General features: G+C 59.9%; 3 protein-coding genes across 3 annotated transcripts; 2 read left to right on the forward strand and 1 right to left on the reverse strand.

The window, feature by feature from the left end:
* Positions 1 to 39: 39 nt before the first annotated feature.
* GGTG_02126 (hypothetical protein) lies at positions 40 to 3170 on the forward strand (the record flags this gene model as incomplete). Its single annotated transcript, XM_009219897.1, has 4 exons — positions 40 to 1176; positions 1281 to 1677; positions 1733 to 1888; positions 1972 to 3170. The coding sequence occupies exons 1-4, from the start codon at positions 118 to 120 to the stop codon at positions 3168 to 3170; spliced, it is 2811 nt and encodes a 936-aa protein (XP_009218161.1). The 5' UTR covers positions 40 to 117.
* Positions 3171 to 3192: 22 nt separating this feature from the next.
* GGTG_02127 (hypothetical protein) lies at positions 3193 to 4703 on the reverse strand. The gene is made up of 3 exons (XM_009219898.1): positions 3854 to 4703; positions 3686 to 3767; positions 3193 to 3607 (listed from the first exon to the last, which is right to left on the reverse strand). Exons 1-3 carry the CDS (start codon positions 4380 to 4382, stop codon positions 3502 to 3504), a joined length of 717 nt encoding a protein of 238 aa, XP_009218162.1. The 5' UTR covers positions 4383 to 4703; the 3' UTR covers positions 3193 to 3501.
* A 1578-nt stretch (positions 4704 to 6281) lies between these two features.
* Positions 6282 to 8413, forward strand: GGTG_02128 (MFS transporter). The gene is made up of 4 exons (XM_009219899.1): positions 6282 to 6768; positions 6851 to 6958; positions 7055 to 7610; positions 7693 to 8413. Exons 1-4 carry the CDS (start codon positions 6431 to 6433, stop codon positions 8275 to 8277), a joined length of 1587 nt encoding a protein of 528 aa, XP_009218163.1. The 5' UTR covers positions 6282 to 6430; the 3' UTR covers positions 8278 to 8413.
* The last annotated feature ends 16 nt before the right edge of the window (positions 8414 to 8429 follow it).

Here is an 8429-nt window from a genome sequence, read left to right on the forward strand (position 1 = left end):
GAAGGCCCCCGGTCTTCAATCCCATCAACTACCCGATCTTCTCGTACGTCATTCCCACCCTGCCATCTCGCCAACACAAAACGCCTATATGCCACATTCCAAAGCCGGGTGTACGGCATGCCTGCTGATAGCCTTTACCAATCTTTAAACAGCCCGGGTGTTGGTCCGCCGCCCCCAAGTGAAGAAGTGGAGAGAATAGAGAACTTTATTCTGGCGGCAACAGCAAGTGCCCAGCCAGGAAAAGATGCCCCCACCGTTCTCGAGGGCCATTCCAAGACCCTCCCCGACAGCGGCGAGTCGCAAGAAGAAGGCACCAAAGACCTGGCCATATCGCTGCCACCGCGTCCAGCCTACGGCACCCAAGGGAGAGCCACGAAGCTCTGGACCAACTACGTGGAGCTAACCATCTCGGGGCCCAAAAGCGCCCAGGATACCCGAGCTGAGCAGTCAGGAGGAGGCAAGGGCAAGGGAAAAGGCGGTAGTGGCAAGCCCCCGAGGGCCGACAAGGTCAAGGCCCAGTCCGAGGCGAGCCACGACCTTTACAAGTACGGCGTCTCGATCGATCCACCCGAATCCGGCTACGGAACAGTGCGCATAATCCAACTACTTCTCGAGGACGAAGAGCTCCAGAGGTTCAAGGGGTCCATCGTCTCGGACTTCAAGACTTTCCTCGTCTCACGTAACAACATTCTAGTAGACGACGGAGGGGACCTCACTGTCCTGAAGGAGTTCGGGGTGAGATTCAGGCACGAGGATCAAGACGCTCCTGCGGACAATGCCCAGAAATATAGGGTCGTAGTCAAGCTACAGAGGGTCTTGAGCGTCGCCACCCTGCGCAAGTACCTCACGTCAGAGGTTCCCGAGGTCCGCTACGGCGACAAGGAGGAGATGCTGCAGGCGCTCAATATCTTTCTCAACCATTACGTCAAGGTCAAGGCCGGTGGCCCCAACGTCAAGACCATTGGCTCCAACAGAACCTTTGTGCTGGGCATGCCACCGTATGTGCCAGCGGACGCCTGCGTTGTTCTCCCGGGTCAGCTGTGGAAGGGAAAGCTTCGGACGTCGCAGATCAGAGACATGATCAAGTTTGCCGTCCGCAAGCCTGACCTGAACGCGGCCTCGATCGTGGGGAGTGGGCTGGATATTGTCGGTGCCTCGGACAAAAACGAGCACTTGGTACGTTCCGGATCGTCAGCCGATGTGGCAGACGCCGAACAGATTGGGCATTGTACAAAAGTCTGAAGGAACGGAGCTGACCATGGCCGCAACAACCTCACTAGACACAAGCGGGATTCTCTGTAAAGAGCAGCCTGATCACAGTCCCCTCACGAGTTCTCCCAAGCCCGATTCTCGAGTACTTCAGGGGCGAGCAGCCGGGCGTTCGTGACGGCGGCTGGAAGATGACGCAAGGGAAATACTTTGCGCAGACGGCCAAGCCGAGGATCACGAGCCCCCAGCAAGGCGTCCAAGCCAACGCCAACGGCCACCCCTGGACGTACGTTATTCTGTCGAGGAGTGGTGACCCGAACGATGGCATCGCAGGCTGCAGAACTCTGTACCGACAGACTCTCGAACAGACCGGGCTGTCGCTTGCTCCGCCGGCCACACTGGCGGGCAGCAAAAACAATTGCCGCCTCGACGGCAACGACCCGAAGCTCCATCACGAGAGGCTCGATGGTGTCTTCCAAGCTGTCATGGGGGCAAAAGTGGATTTTGTGCTCTGTCCTCCCAGACGACGACACGGCCACTTACAACAGCATCAAATACCTCGGCGACGTGGTCTATGGTGTGCACACGGTTTGTGCGCTACGATCCAAGATTTGCGACTCTCAAAAATGGGATGTCCGATCCTACTTGGCGATGAAGATCAACATCAAGCTTGGCGGTGGTAAGTTTTGGACCTCACACGAGCGAAAGTTCCTCCACCGCGCCAGCGACCACTAATACCTAGGGACCACCACCCTTTCCCAGTCAACCACCGCGTATCCACCTCGAACCTCGGCCTCGTGGCCGAGGGCAAGACCATGATCGTCGGCATCGACGTGACGCACCCGTCGCCAGACCAGAGCGCTGCGACGCCCAGCGTCGCCGCCATGGTGGCCAGCCGGGGCGCGGAGCTGGGCCAGTGGCCGGGCGAGGTGGCGGTCCAGTCGCGGTCGCGCGACGAGATGGTGTCGGAGCTGCGCGGCATGATGCGCCGGCGCCTGCAGCTCTGGCGCGCCCACAACGGCGGCCGCCTGCCCGAAAACATCATCGTCTACCGCGACGGCGTGTCCGAGGGCCAGTACAGGCTCGTGCTGCGCCGCGAGGTCCCCGAGCTCGACCGCGCCTGCGCCGAGGTGTACGGCGAGGAGGAGGAGGAGGAGGCGGTCCCGGCGCCCCGCGTCGCCGTCGTCATCGTCGGCAAGCGCCACCACACGCGCTTCTACCCGGCCGTCGAGGGCGACACGGACCGCGGCAACGCCAGGCCCGGCACCGTGGTCGACAGGGGCGTGACCGAGGCGCGCGTCTGGGACTTTTACCTGCAGTCGCACTCGGCCCTGCAGGGCACCGCGCGGCCCGCGCACTACGTCGTCATCCGCGACGACATCTTCAACCCCAAGGGCGGCAGCGGTGGCGGCGGCAGGGGCGGCGCCAAGCGGCCCGAGTCATCCCCCGGCACCTCTCCCGCCAAGCCCAAGGCGGCGCCGGGCTCCCCGCAGGGGCCGGTGAGGGGCAAGCCGCTGATGGGCGCCATGCTGCAGGGCGGCCGCGGCCGCATGGGCAGCATCGGCGGCGTGCTGCACGGGTCCGGTGGCAGTCCCGGCGGCGGCGGCAGTGGCGGCAGTGGCGCGAGAAACCCGGCCGACGAGCTCGAGGCGCTGACGCACAGCCTGTGCTACGTCTTTGGGCGGGCGACCAAGGCCGTCAGCATCGTGACGCCGACCTACTACGCCGACATACTATGCGAGCGCGCACGCTGCTACATGGCCTGCGACGCTGCCGTCAACCCCTCGGCCGCGGACCAGCGCTCGCTGCTGGACGAGGCGCAGATCAGGAGGATCCGCGACGGCGCCGAGAGGGCGCGCGCGCAGGGCCTGCTTGACGAGGCGCGCGAGACGGTGCGCGAGAGGGCGAGGCGGGCGGTGCGGGTGCATGAGAACATCACCGACGAGATGTTTTACATCTGAGGTTGTCGATTCTTTTGGTTGCGGGGTCGTCCATGCTTTCGTCTCCTAGGTAGGTAGGCATTTACAAAGACAGGTAGGTATTCAGGGGTGAAACCGAGGTTCGTTCAAAACTCGCTCCGAATACATCATTATTATCCAGAAGCTTTATTATCCATAAGTCCTGTTCCGATCCCATATTTCCAAGAAACTCTGCCGTACATCTCGCACCAGATTTGCTGCTGCAGGCTGTATTAGTTACACCGCCTTGATCACATACTCTAGGCGGCGCACATTCCCTTCATACAAAAAGCCAGCCGCTGCCAGTCGACCTTTATACACACTCAACATAGACTTATTCCGTCTTGAAGGATGTGCGGGTGCTAGATGGCACCAGGTCCTCCATAATCTCGGTTCCAAGTTTGTAAATCAGATATCCGGGGAAGATGATCCAGAGGCCGCTGGTGGCAGGGACATGGTTATTAGTCTCGTGATCAGGTCGTGCCTAAGCGGATGGATGTCAAGGGCGTGGGACTCACTTCGGGACCACCCAGAGGAAACACACGTCGCGCGCGGTGTTGTGGCCGATATTGTCGAAGCCAGACCAAGATTCATTGAGCCCTGAGGACGGCGCGCCACAAGTGCATCGGTTAGCATCGTCTCCCGACAAGTTTGCAGGTTCCAGTGAACATAGAGGATGAACTCACAGTACAGAATCGTCTTGGAAAGCGTCATAACCAGCGCTGAGAACAAAACCAGGACTGCGCGCGCGGCCGGCCTGCCCGTGACGGCGGCGCGCGCGCCGGACCCGGCAGGGGCGGCGCTGGACGACCACACATAGAGGTAGTACAGGTACATGAGCGACTCGATTATGTTGAGGCTGCCCTGGGCGGCGGTGAAGCCGTTGTTGAGGTGCCACTGCTTGAAACCGTAGATGTGGTCGACACGCCCGTACAGGTCGTACGGCACCCACAGCGGCCAGTGCAGGTCGCCGCCCGGCATGGACCGCGGCCGCAGCAGGATGTAGCCCGTGTCCCACGCCACCAGCGGCAGCGACACGGCCAGCCATGCCAGCGTGGCCGTCGAGGGCGTGTGGGAGATGATGGTGGCAGTGTGTGGGGTGGTGGTCGTGGTCGTGGCCGTGGTTTTCGTCGTCGTTGCGGCGGTGGGGGAGGAACGCGTCGCGGGCGGCGGCGGGGTAGCGCGCGCGACGGAGCCGGAACGAGTTTGGACCATGTTGTGCGGGCGGCAAGGGTGATGGGGTTGCGGCTTGTCTGGCGTCTGGTCCGGGGAGAGCTGGCTGAGCAGCTTCGAAGGTCGCTATAATGATAGGAGTCGACGTGATGGTTGTAGACGCACCAGGCGATGGGAAGGTCGACAACTTGTCAGGTCAGAGGGGCAAGACGTGGAATCGAGGGGAGGGGAAATGAAACAAGACATCAGGCGGGCGGACCGGGGGGAGGGAGGGAGGCCCCAGCGGCAAAATGCAACGATAGCACAGCTGATTTCGGCCTCGGGAATGAGATCGACCAAAACTCCCCGCCAGTTGGCTCGCCAAGCAATGCTTCAAAATCCGGGGTACTTGCCACCCGTGCATTAGCGTCTTCCCATGCACACCATTGGCCCGCCCTTATCGGCAATTCCATTTTTCAGAGACGAGCAGCCATGTCTGCGCGCTGATTGGGGAACGAGCAATTGGGCACGCAAGAGGTAATGTCGTGTCCAGACTGGAGAGGAATGTTCCGCTTGCTTTAGGCGGATCCTACCCTGCTATTCTGGCATTGTCAATATCTAGGCCCGGATGCCTCCCAGCCAGTCCTAGCACGTAAATCCCCCTGACGTCTGACCCATTGTCCAGTCACGCCTCTGCCAATTGTTAGCAAGATGCAAAAAATAAGAGTCAAGCATGTGTGGCCTTGGGGAAGCCTATGTCAACAACAGGTTTCTCCGCCAAACCGAAGCAGTCCCAAGGCGATCCAATAGATATGCCTATCTTGGTGAAGGAGGTCTCGGTATCCCTCAACAGAACTAGAAACGTTGGAGAGCACGCCGCGGCGCCTTTTACCACCTGTCTACGGGGAACCCTGGCGCGCCGCCCCCATTGGGTTTGCGACGAGATTCGAATGGATGTCTCTCTGTGTAGACAAAGCCTTGTAAATAGTGCTCGTAAGGGGAAGCCGCAAGATTGCGAACTGCACATGGTAATGGAAGGGGGAGAGCTGGATCCCCACTGCTCCGTTGACAGTAGGAGTACCGTCACTGTCGATGGGCGGGTGTTTGGATTCAGATCCTGAGATATCAAGAGAAGGGATCCAGGTAGCCGGACTACCTACGTGGCCATGTATCCCTCCCAAGCCATTACTTGCCAGTTTCTCTTCTTCTGGGAGCCTCTGACCGCAGATAACGAGTCACACCCCAGTTACTCCAACGCACTGTCAGGAGGCTGCGCTCCGCTGTGGAAGGCAGTCTTCTGCAGTGTTTTTCCTTTCTGTTTTGCTGGGTATGTTACCTCTACTTTATTCTACCCCAATTCCTATTCTAGTTGGTCTTCCTCGAAGCGGGAGGTTTCTGCTCCTTGCCGGACATGTGCCCGTGTCGTCTGTTTCTATCCCATTCCTGCCCTTCAATCAAGGTCTGCAACACCCGCTCCCAAGAACAAAGACAAGGGGTAGTTGTCCAGAAGAATAGGGGTGAAAAGACGTTGATTGTTGTTGCCAAATGATAAAGGCCACTGCAAGCGATAATGAATCACACGATAGATAAATCCTAATGTCGAGGGCATGTATTTCTGGTCTTTGTGCTTTCGGGCACGTCGGCCTGGGATTAGCGCAGGAGGAAGTTTGCGGCGCGAAAGCGCGTACTAGCCGGCTTTGGGCTGGGGAAGACAAAAAATTCTTAATTAGGTACTCGACGTGACGAAAATGTTGGATAGAAAAAATCCTCCATATTGCATTCAATCTCGATGTCGAGACACGGTTGCGCGCTGGTCGGAATAAAGACGTTTCCGACATGATGGCCGAGGTCGGCGTTCAAATGGCTCCATGTGTCAAGCGGCCCCACGCCTGGCGGGACCCTCTAGCAATTGAGTGCCGGTAGCTGCGGAATGATCGGCATCCTGGCGTTGCACTGGGGAATGATGAACCTGCACAGTCACCGCCAAACAAGCCTTTGGGAAGGTTTGTACATTGTTTGGACTCGAACGCGGCGGTCGAGAACGGCCGCTCGGGCCGACTTGAACCCTGCCGCGGGGTTGGCGAGTTGGGGTCTGGATTTGACTTTTCGTCATGCTACTTTCTCTCCCGATGGCCTCTGAATCAACACTCTCGAGCTCGTCTCGAACGCCCATTGGAGAAACGTCGCCACTCCTCGGAACTCCCGGCCCGGCATCAAGAATGGAAGAGCGCAAGACTCCGGCCGGACGAGAAGGTCAGCGGCCCGAGAGTACAGGGGCCGCCGGGGATCTGAGCGACGACGAGCTCGAGCCATCAACCCCGCGTGTGGACATGAGCGAGGAGCATCGCTCCGAGGTGGAGCGGCGACTCGTACGGAAGTTGGACATGCTGCTGCTCCCGCCGCTGTGGCTGCTCTATGTCTGCAACTATCTCGATCGAAACAACATCGCGTAAGCTACTAAGCCAATGCCACTTTTTTCGAGCAACCCAAGAGAAACGGGCTGACTTATATCCGCCGCCTGGCTGCAACAGACAGGCGAGGCTGAGCACCTTCGAGCGCGACCTCGGGCTGGTCGGCAACCAGTTCAATGTGGCCGTGTCGATCCTCAATGTTGGCTACATGGTGATGCAGCTACCGTCGTGAGTCGCCACTCCGTCGCAATCGCACAGCCCCAGGCTGCCTACCGCTCTCTCCTTTACTCTGGAGAGATGTTAACTGACAAGGCCACCACACAGCAACATGATGCTCGCCCGCACCAGGCCGTCCCTCTACATCCCGGCCTGGGTGGCCCTCTGGTCGTGCGTGTCGGCGGCCACCGCGGCCGCCAACAGCTTCGGCCACCTGGTCGCCATCCGGTTCTTTCTCGGCTTCGTCGAGGCCCCATTTGCTCCCGGCGCCATCTACCTCCTCAGCTGCTGGTACCCGCGCCGCGAGCTGGCGACGCGCCAGGCCGTCATGCTGACGGGGCTGCCCCTCGCCACGGCCTTCTCGGGCCTAATCGCGGCGGGGGTGTTTGCGAGCCTCGAGGGCGCCAGGGGGCTGGCCGGCTGGCAGTGGCTGTTTGTCATCGAGGGCGCCGCGAGCCTTTTCGTGGCGTTTCTGTCGCTTGTGCTGCTGCCCGACTTCCCGGGCCAGAAGCGCTGGGGCGTCATGGCCTGGCTGCTGACGGACGAGGAGGAGGCGGTGGCGATAGAGAGGATGAAGAGGGATCGCGTGTCACTCCCCGCGAGGGAGGCGGGAGTTCTAAAAGGGCTGATGATTGCTGTAAAGGATGTCCGCACCTGGATATTTGTGAGTGACGATTCTAGGGCTTGCTCCAATCTGGGCCGTATAAAAGGAGGCATCAACTGCTGACGGGACTCCACATTCACAGGTCTTCATGACGCTCGCTGGACATAGCGCGTATGGATTTATCAACTTCTTCCCGACCATTGTCAGAGGCTTCAAGCTCGGCAGCAACACCCTGACCCTGATCCTGACCGCGCCCCCGTACCTCGCCGCGGCCGTCGTTTCGCTCCTTCTGGCAATATCCAGCGACCGCCGCGACGAGCGGGGCTGGCACATCTCAATCCCTCAGGCCGTCGCCTGCGTCGGCTTCGCCATCACGGCGGTGACAGTCAACGGACCGGCCCGGTACGCGGCCGCGTTCCTGTACGTGTGCGGCACCTTCACGACGGTGGGCATCGTGTTCGCATGGGCGTCGTCGACGCTGGGGGAGACGCCCGAGGAGCGCGCCTGCGCCATCGCCATCGTCAGCCCGCTCAGCCAGCTGGGCAACATCTGGAGCCCCTACTTCTTCCCGTCCTCGGATGGGCCGCGCTTCCTGATGGCGAACCTGCTGATGCTGTTCTTCTCGGCCCTTGTTGTCGCCATATGCCTGGGCCTCAAGGTGCTGCTGAGAAGGGCGAACAAGAGGCTGAAGGAGGAAAAGGCAGATGCGGTCTTGTATACACTGTAAGCGGGAGCTGTTGCTGGATTCGGGAGTCTGAAGTGGACATGCAGGAAGGGTTCAATGGTTTTGGGATAGAAATAGATCTTGTCGAGCTCTGTTCTAGAAAAGGGCTCTGGAGTATGAAAGAAGCCCCCCCCCCNCCCCCTCTCTCTCTCTCT

The sequence above is a fragment of the Gaeumannomyces tritici genome (genome assembly GCF_000145635.1).
Source record: "Gaeumannomyces tritici R3-111a-1 unplaced genomic scaffold supercont2.1, whole genome shotgun sequence".
In the NCBI taxonomy this organism is placed as follows: domain Eukaryota; kingdom Fungi; phylum Ascomycota; class Sordariomycetes; order Magnaporthales; family Magnaporthaceae; genus Gaeumannomyces; species Gaeumannomyces tritici.

What these genes read in the sequence shown, in the direction of transcription:
- GGTG_02127 (XM_009219898.1), bottom strand. Translation starts at nt 4,382, where the DNA reads ATGGTCCAAACTCGTTCCGGCTCCGTCGCGCGCGCTACCCCGCCGCCG. An exon ending in TTCCAAGACGATTCTGTACT is followed by an intron (nt 3,768 to 3,853) that starts GTGAGTTCATCC and finishes CGCCGTCCTCAG; the next exon opens with GGCTCAATGAATCTTGGTCT. An exon ending in TTCCTCTGGGTGGTCCCGAA is followed by an intron (nt 3,608 to 3,685) that starts GTGAGTCCCACG and finishes CCCTGCCACCAG; the next exon opens with CGGCCTCTGGATCATCTTCC.
- GGTG_02128 (XM_009219899.1), top strand. Translation starts at nt 6,431, where the DNA reads ATGCTACTTTCTCTCCCGATGGCCTCTGAATCAACACTCTCGAGCTCG. An exon ending in CTCGATCGAAACAACATCGC is followed by an intron (nt 6,769 to 6,850) that starts GTAAGCTACTAA and finishes TGGCTGCAACAG; the next exon opens with ACAGGCGAGGCTGAGCACCT. An exon ending in ATGTCCGCACCTGGATATTT is followed by an intron (nt 7,611 to 7,692) that starts GTGAGTGACGAT and finishes CCACATTCACAG; the next exon opens with GTCTTCATGACGCTCGCTGG.